General features: G+C 24.1%; 2 protein-coding genes across 5 annotated transcripts in view; one reads left to right on the plus strand and one right to left on the minus strand.

The window, feature by feature from the left end:
* Nucleotides 1-1,095: 1,095 nt before the first annotated feature.
* The window catches only part of LOC102671404 (adenylyl cyclase-associated protein 1), an 18,022-nt gene continuing 1,977 nt past the window's right edge, over nt 1,096-17,140 (minus strand). For 2 of the 4 annotated variants that reach the window (XM_006612059.1, XM_006612058.2), the window contains exons 2-8: nt 10,971-11,325; nt 10,597-10,881; nt 10,217-10,455; nt 9,941-10,119; nt 9,647-9,853; nt 3,108-3,251; nt 1,096-3,027 (exon numbers count right to left, since the gene is read on the minus strand). In XM_006612059.1, the coding sequence (XP_006612122.1) occupies nt 2,944-3,027; nt 3,108-3,251; nt 9,647-9,853; nt 9,941-10,119; nt 10,217-10,455; nt 10,597-10,881; nt 10,971-11,089 (1,257 nt within the window). In that variant the 5' untranslated portion in view covers nt 11,090-11,325 and the 3' untranslated portion in view covers nt 1,096-2,943. Of the gene's footprint in view, nt 3,028-3,107; nt 3,252-9,646; nt 9,854-9,940; nt 10,120-10,216; nt 10,456-10,596; nt 10,882-10,970; nt 11,326-13,429; nt 13,637-14,365; nt 15,296-17,140 lie in introns of those variants that run through there. The other 2 variants (XM_031508733.1, XM_006612057.2) reach the window with 2 other exon arrangements.
* LOC116185106 (uncharacterized protein MAL13P1.304-like) lies at nt 5,056-9,454 on the plus strand. Its single transcript, XM_031508731.1, has one exon. It carries the CDS (start codon nt 5,122-5,124, stop codon nt 9,394-9,396), a length of 4,275 nt encoding a protein of 1,424 aa, XP_031364591.1. The 5' UTR covers nt 5,056-5,121; the 3' UTR covers nt 9,397-9,454.

Raw genomic sequence — 17,140 nt, forward strand, 5'->3', positions numbered from 1 at the left:
TCTTGCAAAGGTCATCGATGTCCTTTAGGCGAGTGTTTGCCAAAATCTCGAATATGTAATGGATTTCTAGAATGTTCGGATGGTAGTGATGAACGTAATTGTTCTATTAATTTATAGAAATGAAGACTGATTGTATTTGTATTTATTCGTTCCATCTTATGAATTAAATGAATTAATTAAAATAAAAGAACTTCAATGTATAAAAAAATTTATAAATTTATATTTATAATATAATATAATTATAATATTATATTAAAAATTTATATAAATTTATAAATTTTGAAAACAATTATAGTATAAGAAGATAAAAGAAAAATGAATTTTTTAAAATTGAAAAAAAAAATGAAAACATATACTAAAAATATGTTTCATCATTAAAATATAAAATTTTCCATCTTTGGAAATATTGCTGTGAAATATAAATATTCATTGATTTTATATAAATGTGCAATAAATAGCTAGAAATCAAAAGTTAAAGATAAATGTTAGAGAGTGTATTGAAATCAAATATAAAATGTTTCAAAAAATTTTAGTTATTAATGATAACTAATAATACTAACTTATACTCTTTTATACAATTATCTTTGCGTTTGATAGTTAACAATAATATGTTTAAATTATAGGAATAGATCTACTAATTATATATGTAGATTTACTGATTATATATTAAGAAAACCTTCCTAATTAAATTTGTACGAAAATAATATGAATAATTGCGAAGAATAGTATTTTTGAATCACCCGATTGTTAATTCATAAATACTTACTATTATAGAAACCTGGCATTTTGATTCTTTTGCTTTATTAGTTACAAAAATGAATCTTAAGGCCACGTATATCATGTTCATTAATTTCAGTTTCTTCGTAAACTCGAAGTTTTTTAACATAATATGTATATATATTATATCGTATCTAATTATGTAAAAAGATTCTTTTAATGCTAATAAATAAGAGTTTTTAAAAAAAATAAATTCTCGTTCATAATTTTTTTTTCTAAAAAATATAAATAACATTTTAATTAATATAATAATAACGTTTTAATTAATATAATATCTTTATAAGTGAAAAGTTCAGTATGAAGAATTATAATACAAGATTTAAATAGTATAATTTGTTTTATTAGGACAATTAGAAATAGCACTGAAAATCATATTAAGAAATAAATATTAATCTCGATATAATACTCTATCGATATTAAAACAAAAAAAAGATTGTTAGGGATTACTGCATTATGGGCAGCACGATCCTTACTGGTAAATAATTTTAGTCAAATAATTATTGTTCAATAATCATACAAATATGTTTAGTACTATATAAATGATAAAAACAATCATAAACTCTTTCGAGTTTTTCTTTCATCTCTTTAGTGGAAAGGATCGAACTGCTAAATTCATTGTTATTTTATTATGATCATGTCATTTTAGATCGTGCCTTTAAGTAGTTTAATATTAGATTATACTTACGATTAGCACAATATACTAAATGGTAAAAATCACAATGTAATTTACTTCAAACAGCACGCTTTTAAAATTCAATATCGAGTTTATAATTCATTTATTATTTCGAAGTGTTCTTTTTTTACGGTTGAATTATCAAGACTTTTGCACAACCGTTTTTTTTTTTTTTTTTTGATGATTTTTAACTACGTATACATTTTGAATTTGAAAGTTTTTAGACGCGCCTAAAAGATTCATATTATTCATAAAATAAATTTAGCATCCCATTTTATTTACACATCATGAACATTTATAAACACGGAAGACTCACAAAATAAAAGTTCAAACATTAAAATCGAAATCATATTATTATAGTATATTGACACAAAATAATTTATTTCTAATTAATATTTTCTAAAAAAAACTAATAATACTATAAACAAATAATATGTAAAATAAATGTGATGCAAAAGTCTGAAGTTAATATTATTAACTCTCTCGCTGCAGGCCGAGTTTAGTACAGAACACATATGACAATAATAAAATGCATAAAATATGTAGAAAATGTCAATATAGTAATATTTGCTGAAATTTATCTAAATCCATGATTTATAACACAGATATATTTATTAAAATAAGATAATTAAATATATCTAAAAATGCCTACAAGAGCATTTTTGAGCACTTATAGCATTAATAGCAGCGAAAGGGTTAAATTATCGATATGACATTACTAACATTGTATAAATGACTCGTGAATGCTTCCTGATATTTTGATTTCTCAGAAATTTATATATGCATCACTCTCTATTCTCCTGTCAAGAATATCGAGTGACAATTCCATGGCGAGTACAACTGAAAAATCTCGGGAAGCAAATTTGGTATGGACAAAAGTTTGATCACGATAAAAAATGGTGTAAATATATAAAAGGTCAAATTTGAAAGTAGAAAAACTTTTGTCCATACCATTTTAATCCAATTCAGGCTTCTCATCTCAGCACCAATGTGCGTAATAATATATTCGTGAAGAATATCGATTCCATTTTTTTTCCATTATCACTTATTAGACGAATCTAATCAATATTACTAGGGATTTAATTATGACTATATTACAAAATATCGAGTTGCAGACAATCGAATATCTGCGTGTTTATAAGGTATAATATAATTTAATAAGATTCGTTTAAATTGAGCATCATTTTAAAGTGATTCCAATTTCATTCGCAATGGAATCGATAATCTTCATACAATACGCGAATATGTTCGAAACAAAATAGGACAGCGATATTAAAACATTCAATCGATTTATCTAATACAATTCTATACTTTTATGTACTCGCATTTTTTCCTAATTCTCCATTTCTCTTTTCTTTTAATTAAATTAGTTAAAGAAGCAATAAATAATAATTTGACAAATTTTCTGAAGATGATATTTCTAATGAGCTGTACTCGTAGACAGACGTTTAGTTAGGCTATGAATAATTGAATTATTGAATAATTGAATTACTTTAGCCCAATGAATCAACTGCGATCGTACTCAGACCTTTGGGACTAATAGTTGTTTTGAATTGCTCTGGTATAGGATATTCAATCTGTAAAAATATATACCAAAAAAAGATTAAAATAAAAATGTAAAAATAAATCTATGTACTTAAATATTTAATAAACTTACATAATCTCCATTTCCTTTAGGTACCATAACATTCATTTCGCTAGATTTGCTACTAATAAATTCCACATCTAATGATTCCGAATTCAAATACATTTGACAACCATCTGTCTTGTCAATAGAAATTGTGGGAACTTTTCCTAAAACCTATAATTAGATAAAAAGGAAATAAATTAATTTTGTACACACTTTATATACATTATCGATATTTATATATCGAGAAATAACAATTGCTAATCGCAGTTTTTTTCAATTTTCCACATTTCACATAGTGTAGGTAAAAATAATTATAAATAGGAATTGATCACATTTTGAAACCTATAATTTGATTTTTATAATACACCTAACACATTTTACACCTCTTTTCAAAATGCATTGGCAATTCGGTAAGATTCTCTTTAATCTTTTCCTATATAATTAATAACTATAATTAAAATTTAATATTTCGAGTCAAACAAATCTATCTCGTTCACTTAATCGACACAAATAGGCGGAAATCTTGAACCTGTGCAAATGATCTGTGAAATTGATTGGAAAGAATGTCCAAAAGCAATCGCAAATTATATTTGGAGTGAGATTGTAACTGATGTCCTCGACTACTTGAGAAACGAAAGCATAGTCTGGCGGGTACAGAGAATTATTATTTTTGACTTGCAATGAATTAGAAGTCTATGAATACATGAACATAGCGGTCAGGTAAGTTCTTATAACTGATAAGACTTTTTATATCTGAACGCTATGTTCACTATTTGTCATATGAAAAAAGGATCAAAATAATTATCTTTATAATATAATATTTTTACTAACCATATTAATATTTGAAGGTAGTAGCCGTATGTTCTCTATTTATTATATTACTGCGCGCAATATATCTCAAAGTAAAACGTAGTAATAACGCCGCTATCGATAAAGATATTCTCAATAAAGTGGGATACAAAGTAGAAGATCTCGAATTGAAAGTTAACATATTGACATATAAACTTCAATACGGTAGTTGGCCTCTACCTCATCAAGTTCAGAAATCAAATTTCAAGAAAAATTTGCGAAATCTTAGACTAACTCTATCCAGTCCTAATGACCGCAATAATTGGATAAAACATGTTTTATTAAGGTAAAATTGTAATTATAATGATGATCTTTAATAGTATAGAAAAGATTAAAATATAAAAAATAAAAAACCATAGGATTTTATTAAAAATTTTAAATTGAAAAGTATATTTTTCTAGCCCCAGACATAAAGAATCATACCTTTCATATTCAAAGTATTATCCTTCAGAACATCATTTGACGGAATTGTTTGATGCAAAGAAAAAGAGTGTGTATCCTTATCTCCGGCAAGAAAACTTACCAGTGGAATATAGTAGTAAATCGTCTAAAAGTAGTAGTGATAAATCTCTCAAGTACAATCACATATCCAAAATATTCTTCCAAATATATTAAGATTATTAATATATTAAGATGATTTTACTTTCAGATTAAATTCTACGTTTAAAAATATAATGAAACGAAAGCATTATGATACATTCAAGAATGAAAATTATGAAATGCAATACAGAAATGCGATATCGCTACCATTATTTTCAAGAAGAAAATATAGTAAAACAGGAAGAAAAGCAAGAAAAGATATGAAGGACATTGAAACCGGAAAAGTGACAACGGCTTGTAAGAAATTCACAAAAACCATAGACGATTGCAAAAGATATTTGAAGGAATTACATGATAGCAATAAAAATCTTGGATTGATCTGTAGTTCGTCTGAAATTAGCTATGAATCCTCGATTAAAAATGTTTGGTCAGATACGCAGGTAAATAAATAAACTAAAATATTAAAAAATACTATTGCATTAAAAAGACAATATTAAATTTGAATATTATATTATAAAGAAAAAATTGTTAATATGTAACGTATCAAATCCTATTACAGCAGCAAAAATGTGTTGAAGCAAAAAATCCAATTAATTTAAATGAAAATCTCAACAATAAAGAAAATGATGATGAAAAAGAGGAAAGTAAAAAAATGAAGAACTTTGAAAAAATTGATAACAAACAACAAAATAACGATCAATGTTTAGAACTATCAAATGCGATCTATCCGGTATTACAATTAATTGACAAACGTTTATTACCCCCAAAAATGAATATATCATTTTATACTGACATGTTTCCTCAGCAATTAACGTCGAAGATGTTAATTCCATGTGAACGAAGAAAATACACAAAGACGTCTGAAGAAGCGTTGTATCAAGTAAAAAAGAAATTAGAAAGTTTACATAATGTTTTGCGTATGTACGAGTTACAAAAAGACGAGACAAAAATATCAGAGAAACAACAAGAAGACAATAAGAAAATGAACAATACCTGCCAAAATGTTATGGATACACTTGTCTCGGTTACAACAGAAGGTAACAATCGAAATAGAATTAAAAAAACCAAAATAAATTTTAATAATAATACTAGAAACAACAGCAAGGAAATTCAACAAACAACTTCTAATAGTTCTGAACCATATGAAAGTGATGAAACAATAAAAAGTTCAATAGTATCGATACAAAATTATTCCAGTACGCTTAACGCATATTGTGTAAATAATATAAATGATCCTTATTGTTTGCTTACGGAAAAATTTGATCAAAAAAGATCTCCCAGAAATTATGATGAATTAGAGATAATTCCGAATAATCAAATTGTATATTCCTCTAGTGTTAAATATGAACGAATTCCTGAAAGAATTTATTATACTCTTTCATCTGATTCTTCTGATGGAAAAGAAGATAAAAAAAAAACTGCAATATCAGAAACTTTAACATCATTTCCAAATGTATACATCAAAAATAATCAAACAAAGTCATTCAGTTTCTCTAATCAATATCCAATTCCAATGGAAACTGATGAAGATGTAATAATGACAACAGCCTCGAGTCGAACGGAAGTATCAAAAGATAGCGAATTTGAAGATAAGTCGACAGCATTGTTACTTCAAGAAGCATTGCAATTCAAGAAAGCTCTATTAACGCGCGTTGAACTAGAAAAATTATGTTATACAAATGATAAAAAAGAAGAAATAAACAATGGATCAGAATCAGATCATGGTAAATATTCATATATTAACAATAGTTTACAATCTAAATTTTTGGATATTATATCAGAGGAACAATCAGTTAGTAGTTCTACTGAAAAAACCAGTAGAACTTATATGTTTTTCAATTTGAAACAAGACAAGCAATTCAACAATGATATATTAGATTTTACTCAACGAAATGATTTCAATACGCATAAAAAATATTTGGACTCAAAACACACTCTTAGTTCACCTTCTGAATATTTTAGCTTTTGTAATATAACTCAGAAAGAAAATACAATTAATAGTAGTCAGCTATCTTTACCAAATCATACTCATTTTCAAGAAAACGAATCTATAGAAGTAATTCCAAGTACTTTGCAAATAGAATATTTAAATGATACTTTGAATGAATCTAATGACAAACTTATAACATTTTCAAGTTGTTTAAATACAACAGAAACAAATGAACAACAAATATGTTATGATTGTATGAATAAAACACAGAATTTCAGAGAACATTTCACACATATAAATAATATAAATGAATTTATAACTCAAAATATTAATAGCGTAGAATTATTTTCAGAAGATTTAGATACTCCTTCAATAAAAAAAATTGAAAATTCCAATAAAAATATAACTTCTAATTTTCTTAATTCCGAATCTCTGAAACAATATAGCAGTGTTAAAAGTATTAAAAATATAGATGATACATCAAAACTAAATATATTGAATGATAAAGAACATATTGAAGATAATGAAATTTTATCATGCAATTCAAATTTAACTTTAAAAAGAAATCCTGGCGCATGTTCGCTATTCGAACAAACAGTGACACATGTACATGCAAATAAAATATTAGAAATAGATGATTTGTTTGAAAGTAGTGATCCAATAAATGATGATGAATTATCATTCAATGAAAGTAAAGAAACTTCATTTGAAATGAATTTAATACAAGATTCATTAACGTCCTGTATACATTTTTCTAATGATTCTAATTATCCAGAACCATCATCTGTGACAATATTAGTTAACAAATCAATAGATGAAGATAAATTGGATTTAGATTGGTTAAATGTCAACAATGATTTCAGTGATGATGAGAAAAATATAAAAACATATTCAACAAATACAATTACTCTTCAAAAGTATGATACAACAAATACAGATAATTATAAAGAAACAAAAACTCATTATATCAAAAATGATAAACTTGAAGATGAAAAAATTAATTCAACTATACAAAACTCATTTGAAAATCTAGATAAAAAAGAAATAGTTAGAGATCCGGATTTTTATAAATCTTATTCCAATCTAATTTCTCCACATAGTAGTATGTATTTTACAGATGAAGCTTCAAGTTCTAACATAAAATTAAATACTCATAATTCAAAACTTTGTAAAGGTTATTTACATTCTAATATATATACACAAAATAATAAAGAAAATGAATTATGTTGTGAGAATAAACATTTGAAACATACAAAAAATATCGAAACATTTTCAATTTCGACGTTGAATGAAAAGAAAAAAACAAATTTCCCAATTTCGACAAACAATGACAAATCTTTTATCAAAATTTCGAATGATAAATCAGAAAATAAACAAAATTTATCAGAATCTAACAAAATACATAAAGAAAATGATCTACTTTCTAAAACTTGTACAGAAAATAAGGATACATTGTTAATTAAAGAAAAAAAAATTTCAGAAAAAGAAAATGATATTTTGAATAATAAAAATTCAATTTCATATAAGGATATTAAAAATTATAATTTAATATCTACAGAAAATGTTTTATCAAATGAGATATTATCTAGTTCGATAAATAATAATGAAAAATTAGAGCAATATATTACATCATCAAATCTATCTTCACAACAAATTTCTCCAAGGGAAACAAAAGAAAATAAAACAATGAAAAAAATAAATACGACAGTGAAATCACGAAGTCATGAAAATTATATTTCCAATATCGAAAAATTAAAGAAAACAAATTTACAGAATTTAAAATGCTTAAAATCCGATTTATTGAACACGGGTCGAATTAAAACAGAAAATAATAAAAATATAACATATACAAAATTAAGAGATTTATCAGCAGAACCTAAACGTAATACAGAAAATAGTATTAAATTAGATAAAAAAAGATCACGATCACAAATAAGTTTTCGAACGAACGAATTATTAAAAGAAGTTACATTACAATCACATGAATTCCCAAGCAATAAAAATTCTATAAATTATACTAAATCATTAGAAACGAAATTTAAATTAAAAGGTCCTTTAAAATCTTTGACACCAACGCCAAAAACATCTTCAAGATCTTGCATACCGATTTTGAAAAGCCGTTTGGAAGCAGCTCGAAAGATTGAAAATGAATCACGACCTAAAAGTCCAACGAGAGGCCCGTTAACAATGACTATGTCCTGGAGAGATAATATATGTAACAAAAATCAAAATGTAACAGATGAAGTTCAAGTAGAAGGTAAAATAAGAAGTAATGATCCGCCTATAGAAGGAGTAAATTATGCAGAAAAGATAAATAATAGTGGTAATCATAATCAAGATTCAATAAAAATATCGCAAAATAACGTAAATGAAAATACTGATAATAATATTATCTCGCAAGAACAAATGATAATATATGTTAACATATTCACAAAATATGACGATAATACTACAAAAATAGTGAATCCAAATAAATTTCTGGATTATATGAAGAATAGAAAATTAAATATGCAACAATTGCAAGAAAATCAAGTTAATAAGAAACATTCTGAACTTCATGAGACCTCCACAAAAAACGAGAAAGATACAATACATAAAATTGTTACAGTCGTTTCTTCTGTTATAGATGGTAATGAATTAAATGAAACTATGTCAACTAAATCAACATTGAAACCACAAAAAACTTCGTTGTCAAATATTTTACTAAATGGTCAATTAAAAAATTTATGTTTCTTATCCGTTGAACAAAGAGAAATCGATGTAACTGCCAAACCTTCTGTTGTTGATACAAGCACATCGATATCGGATTTAGATAATATTTCAAAGATATCAAAAAGCACATTAAATAAATTTCAAATATGCGGAACACCTAAAGAATTAAATAATGAGGAATATATAGCGTTACTAGAAATTCTTCATCAGGAATCCAATTTTGTACATTTACGAGAATTGCAAAATATTTGTAAAAAACTTGTATCGGAATATCCAAAAATCTAAGCAAAATTTAATCACAAATATAAAATATTCATCTGTATTTATAAAATTCATAATTAATAATGGCACTTATATATATATATATTTTTTTTTTGTAATATTACACTTTTATTTCATGATATAGAACATAAACTAAATGTAATTATATTGTATATGTATATACTTATTTGGAAATAAATATATTTTTTACACAATATTTTGTGTAACAAAAGATAGATCCTATTGCATTTTTTTATAAAAATAAATAACATACCTGCATTTGCACACTTTGACAATTTACGAATTCAATACTCGATACAACGGAGTCGAAAACAACAGATGATTTACGACATGAATCCATAACAATGGAATTAACTTTGCCTTTAATAACTAAAGTACTATCTTGACATCGAAACATGTAGATTACATTGTTCATTTCCACATTATCAATAAGTAAATCTTTATTAGCTTTATGATATTCCTATAACAAATGCAATATGTTTTATAAATAAAATATGTTTTATAATAAAAATATTTCTAATAAAATAAAATAATAAATATTATTTACCACAAGCCATTTCTTTCCATCTCTAGTAAATACAGGAGGTTTATCAATTGGTGCATTTGCAGATGGTACTGTTTTTGTTGGTACAGTATTACCAACAATTGGTGCTTTAAATGGTGCTGGTCCAGTTCTCAATGAAGGATTTTTATGTGTTTGCATATCTGACGTAACTTTCTTTAAATCTATAATATTGATTAATTTTAAAGATTTTATTACTTGAGTAAAATTACTATTAAATATATAAATAAAAATAGTATTTAATAACTGTGCTATATTTACTTTTTGTAATAGCTTCTCCTTGATTAATTTCGGCGAAAAGAGCACTTCTATCATCACTAATATTTACTGGTATTATGTCTGTCATAGGCATACATGGTGGTGGAGGTGGTGGTATGCCTACTGGTGCAGAGCCAGTTTTTGCCCATACTAATCCTGTAGTGTGATGCTGACGTACATATTGCTGCAGATCACTTAATGTTTGTATCCAAGCTTTACACCATTCAGCATGTACTTTATCTCTGTAAATATAAAAAACTATATGAACTCTATATCAGTAATTAATTTCTAACATAAAGAAAATTATAAATTATAGAAAACAATAAGGAAAATATTTTTTTATTTATTATTGAATTAATTAAAAATCTAAAATAAAAACTTACTTTTCTTTCCATTCCTTTAAAACACGATTTGTATAGAATTGTCCAGCATCATTCATTTCTTTCACATAAGGAGCTGGAGTAGGTGATACTGCAACCCAACCCAAAGCTGGAATACTTTCACTAATTGCAGATAAATGATTGAAAAATTGAGATCCTCTATTTTTTTCGCGAAATTCTTGAATTTGTTGAATTTGTGTAGATGTAGGTGCAAGAAGAGAAATTTGTTCTGATTGATTTGCTGGAGATGGGCGACTTGCTGCAGTTTGAATGAATTCCAATTGAATTCTATAAAAAAATATTATAATATTTAATAATTTATGTGGCCATATATACAATCTGAAAATATTGAAATTCACTAATAGTAAAATATTTACTTAAATGCTTTTTCTACAAGTTTGCTATGAGTAGCTACATCACCACCAATTTTCTCACTTAGTTGAAGATATTCTTTTACAGGACCAGCTAAAAAATCTTCATATCCTGCGACTGACATGATGATAAAATTATCTGCTATTTTTTTATCTATTGAATGAGAAGATGAGACAGACAATATTGAATCACTATTTTTTATGGATTGAGACCTTTTTGGTGATGGTGTATTTGTTTGAACAGCAGAATCTTGAGTTTCAATTGTAGATTGGGCTTTTACTTTTTCTAGTCTTCTTGTAACATTTTCTAATCTATTTACCAATTCTTCTAAATGTTCTTCCTTCTCATTAACTTCACAACCTTCAATTATAATACATTTTTTACTTAAAATTGAAATGTTTTAGAATTGTTAATATATGAAAATTATATTATTTTTTATTTTTAATAAAATAATTATTAATACATGCAATACATGCAAATAATAAAAAAATATAATTTATATATTTATCCATAAAAATATATCCATAAAATTTAGTAAAAAAAATAAATATTTTTTATAATAAATGCAATATTTGAAAACAAAAATAATGAATTCACAACTAAACTATTAACAATTATAAAACGATTATAAAATATAAAATTCTCATTAATCAAAGATATTCCAAAAATTCGCATTTATAGCGGATATATTAAATATAGAATGAATGTATAAATAGTTACATCAACATCCATAGCCACTAGATCATTAAATTGCAAGCAATAAATAATATTAGATTATAAATTTATATAATATTCACAAATTGATTAAATAAATTTATGTATACTTGAAAATGTACATAAAATTAATTTATTTCAAATATATAAAATTATCTCATATCTATAAATAAACATGTCATAATAAATGAATTTTATATAAATTAATTATATTAAACTATTATAATTATATTAGAAATTCTAATTTAAAACAAATTCACATTACTACAATTAATTTTCATATCAATTTTAATTAAAAATTTATGAGATATATTAGAATCAAAATTAAAAATAACTCCCTTTAATTAGTTTGAAATTTATAATAAAATATGAAATAATAAAAATAGATTAATTCATTACCGCTGCTTCAATTTATGATTAATAGCACTTTAATTTCTTAATTCTTTTTTTTAATTAAAAATTATTTTTATATAGAAAAAATTTTTACATACGAAATAATATATAATCTTTTCAGAAACGCTCGAAGAACTAAACTACAGTTCTAATGATATTCAACACGAGTTGCCGCAAACTATTCTTAGGAAATCTGCGAAAATTGAATCATGCGTAGGTAGATATCATTCTGTATAGAATCTCACAGAATCATAAATAATTAATAATTAAAAATTCTTCGCATATTTATATTATATGTATAATTACTCATATATAAAATTAAAAATATAATTGAAAATAATATTATTGTAATACTTAATTGATATTTTATATTTACAATTAAAACAAAATAAATGGTTTTAAAAAAAAACAAAAATCATAAATATAGAATATTTTTAGTAACTTTTTTTTAATAAAAACAATTTATGAAATAATAAATTGAAAATTAAAAAGTAAAAAATGAAAAAATAAGTAATTAATAATACTAAAAATAGTAATTAATAATATATCATCCAATAACATGTATGGATATATGAAATCAGTATAAAATTTAAATAAAATTTTTTTTTGTTATTTTTCACAATTTAGAAATGAATAATAAAATAATGAAAAAAAATTCGCAATACATATTCATGTGTTTATATATAAATATGCTATTTATACTTAAATTTTAATATAAAATCTAAAATCAAATATTCACAAAAATAAAAGACAAAAAATAATAATATTATTAAAAAAATAAAATATAAATGTAAATATGTATATAGATTGTTTTAGAACATAAATAATTTTGGCAAACTGTTAAGAAGATTAAAGCTTAAAAAATTTCGTTTTAAATAGTAAATAAATATAATGCATTTTTCCTTCAATATTTATAGTTATATTCGACTTTAAAATTTTAATGAATAATTTTTAATGAAATTAGATAGCATTATTAATTCCATTGTAATAGTGATTTAAAATATAAAAATATAAATTCAAACGATGAATTATTACAAAATATTGTAATTTTAGTATAAATTTAAATAAATATTATTAAATAATTTTTTAATATTTTTAAAACTTTTTAACTTTTAAATATTAATAATTATTTCTAACAACATACATATATGTTATATTATATTCATATTATACACTTCATTAGTCTCAATTTCAAATAATCTCACAAAATATTTTTCATTTTAAAACATAATCGATAAATAAGAATAAATTTCTTTAATATTTGTATTCAATACTTTTAAGTTAATAAACAAATAAATTTGAACAGAAGATTTAAAAATCATACAAAGTAAGAAATGGATTTAGAATGAGCCCTAACCAGCGTGCACCATCGGTCCTAGGGGGTCGAATCTCACTCTATGCTCCGTCGCGTTTTGCGCGGCATGCAATAAATCGGAGAAGAATCTATGACGTCTTAAAGCTAGTTCATCACGAGCAACTGGCGTCGCCGGTGGTTCTTGCATTCCACTGCATTCTTCTGAATCGCCATCTTCTTCTTCCGAAAGCCACCGAGGAATTGATGAAACTGCGCATTGTATATCCGAATATAGATATTTCGTCTATTTAGGTATGTGTTATTCAATGAATGCAATTTCCCCATTCATAATTTAAAATCAATTCTATGAAAATAATAATTCTGAATGAAAATAATAAAATAATAATAAAGTCATGGAAATTAACATTTTCTTAAAAGAGATAAAAGAAGATGAATGAATCGATTCATCTTTTCAATATATATAAGTTTCAACTATTTAATTTTAATTTTATAAAAAATTTTACAAAAATTTTATAAAATCTGATATTTTTGTTATTTCAAAATAGTTTGATCAAGATTATATTTATAAAAAAAAATAATTATATATATATAAATAAATTATATTATAATATTATATATAACAAATAATAATATTATTATTATTATAATAATATAAATAAATATAAATATATATAAATACATATGTATAATGATTAAACTAAAAGATTGAAGAATTAACGAAATATTATATAAATAAAAAAATAAATTATCAAATAAATTATAATTTTAAAATAATTAAAATAAAATCTCATTAAAAATAATACTTCTTATTAAAAATAAAATGATTTGACTTATAATATTAATAAAATAAATCAAGTAAAGAAATTTTAACAAAAAAAGTGACAGGAAAACGAAATATGAAGTGAGCAAATTGCATATTTAAATATGTATATATCAATCATCATATACATGTATTATAACTCCGCAATGAAAATATACCTGGCGGCGTTTTTTTATTTGTATCATTCGGACAAGCTTCAAAAACGGAATCATCACCTTCCTCTTCTGGTCCATCATCAATCGTTCTCTCGATATACGCGGAAGAGTTATAAAGATTGGTTTTAATAGTACCAGAGATTCCAGAATTTAATATTGCCTTCATCACTCCATTCTCGTTATTTCCATTATCATTTTCACTTATATTATCATTTTCCTTTATTTTTTCATTTCTATTTGCATCTTTAATTCTGTTTATTTCTCTATTTTTGTTTTCTATATTTATTAGATCACTCGCATTTTCTATATCATCATTGTCAATATCATTCGATTTCTCTATTGATTCTACTCGTAATCGAGAATTATCATTATTCTCATCTCGCTTACCGATAGGTAATGGACTTTTGACAGTTAAATCATCGATTATTTCCATACTATTATTTTCCATCGACGAAGAAACTTTTTCAAATCTCTGTATATTACCGTTCAGCTTTTTTTCTCCTTCGATCGATCCATTTTCTTCAACTTTTAAGGAATCAGAATTAACTAATTGCGAATCAACCGCTTTTTGATTTTGCTTTGATGTCGATTTCATTTCGCTATTCGACTTCTCCTTTTTTGAGCTCTTGTTGCACACACAGCATTTAAACATCGTCAATATTGATTATAGATTTTCGTTGTATCAATAATAAACGTTTTCGGTGCTTACCGAACTTTGATACTTTCAAACTAATAGTGATACACAATAGTGATAATATGTCACGTGATATCGTTTTTTCAGCCGGTTTATATCGATAGTATCGATCCGTTCGAATCAATCGATTTGAAAAATGCGATAAAATTTATCAAGATAATGTTTTTGTATTAATAAAAAAAAAGTATTAACTTGCACAACATGAATAATCTCATAATGTGAAACATGTGTATTGATAATTAATTTAAAATTTTATGTTTTTATTTTAAATTAAATATCATATTTTTTAATGGTAACAATTATAATAGAAAACAGTATAAACATTTTTTAATATGTAACGAGTATTGAAAATATCATAGATAATAACACTGAATATAATTTAAGCTCAATAGTAATACCTAAATATTTTAGTTTTACTGGTCTTTTTCAAGCAACGGAACTAAATAACAAATACATATGTTTCAACCGGATTTCCCACGGGAATCACGCACTATAAATTGTTCAGTGTGCAGTTATAGGGATTATATTTACTTATAATTAATTAATGTATATATCCATTAATATTATAAATTAATAATTAAATACATAATGTAAGCAAAATAATAATATCATTAATTAATACCTCTTATTTCTTTTCTCTATACAAATTATTAATAAATAACTTGATTAACATTAATACAATCATCAACAATTATTGAAAAAAATTTATATTTATTATTTTGTTAATATAATAAAGATAAATAAAATATTTAAGTAATTTTTATCTACTTATTCTATTTTAATTATATTATTATTTTAACGATTCAAATTCTATCATTTATAAGCAACAGTTTTTAGAAAAACTTTCTTAACATTATCATATATAATTATTTGCAACGAAATCACAATATTTTTAAGAAATTGTATATAAAATCTATCATATATTTTCCCCGCGAATTTCCCTTAATGGCGTGATAATCGATTCCAACAACGCCCAAGTTTATGTTACATTTTCCAGATCAGTATAACAGATGTGAAAATAGAGGTTATACATGTATTTTAACTATATATAAAAAAAAATCAGTTCTTAAATATTTCGAAATATTAAATGTTTATAACTTTTGAATAAAAAATAATAAATTTTGCATAAAAAAAAATATATAAATTTTTTTCTAATAACCATAAACTTTTCCAAGCAAATTACATTCATATTTTTTATAATAATGTGATAATATATATGTGATAATAAAAACAAAGAAATAAGTAGCATTAGTCAATGAATAAACATACATATAAATAACATCATAATAAGCACATGTGGCTTTAATAATATATAAATAACACGAGGAACTGAATTATATATAAACAAATGCGCAATTATCACAGAAAATTTACATACTTTTATCTGCAATGTAATGAATCAATTGTATAAATTAAATTATACAAAACATAATTAACAATGTTATTATACAACGAACAAAATTATTATATAACGAATCAATCTTTACTCAGAAATTTACACAATCATTTTATACTTTTTTGTCTCATTGGTTTGATATTTCTTCTAAAGTAGCTTTTTTAATAACAAAAATTTTTTTTGACTCTTAGAACATTATCCAATGTTTAAATGATAAATATTCCACTTCACGTTTATTTCATATTATTGACACTTAAAAAGATAATAAATTCAAATAATAATGCACATTGTGAATGAAAATCTTGAATTAATTTACGAGATCTAAAGGGCGGAGTGATTCCTCTCAAAAACAGTCTACTTTGGAAGCAACCGGCGCAATGCTCTACCGTTTTAGGTTTCGACCGGCATTCAGTGCTGCCACAGAGTGGTCGAGACCCGAAATTTTTGCAAATATCTTAAGTACAGATCACGTGCACGACTTTTGAAATCTAACTTCATTCAATAGAACTGTCAAACTTTAATTAAAATTATTTTTATTATATTTTATTATATACTTCATAATAATATATATAAAATTATATTGTTATGTTGTAATAATTACAAAATTATTATTACAACTATAAGATTATTATTTAAGTTAAAAAATATCATTACTAACAAAAAATAGTCAATAAATGAAATGAATAGT

The sequence above is a fragment of the Apis dorsata genome, unplaced genomic scaffold (assembly GCF_000469605.1).
Source record: "Apis dorsata unplaced genomic scaffold, Apis dorsata 1.3 scaffold_98, whole genome shotgun sequence".
Classification (NCBI taxonomy): domain Eukaryota; kingdom Metazoa; phylum Arthropoda; class Insecta; order Hymenoptera; family Apidae; genus Apis; species Apis dorsata.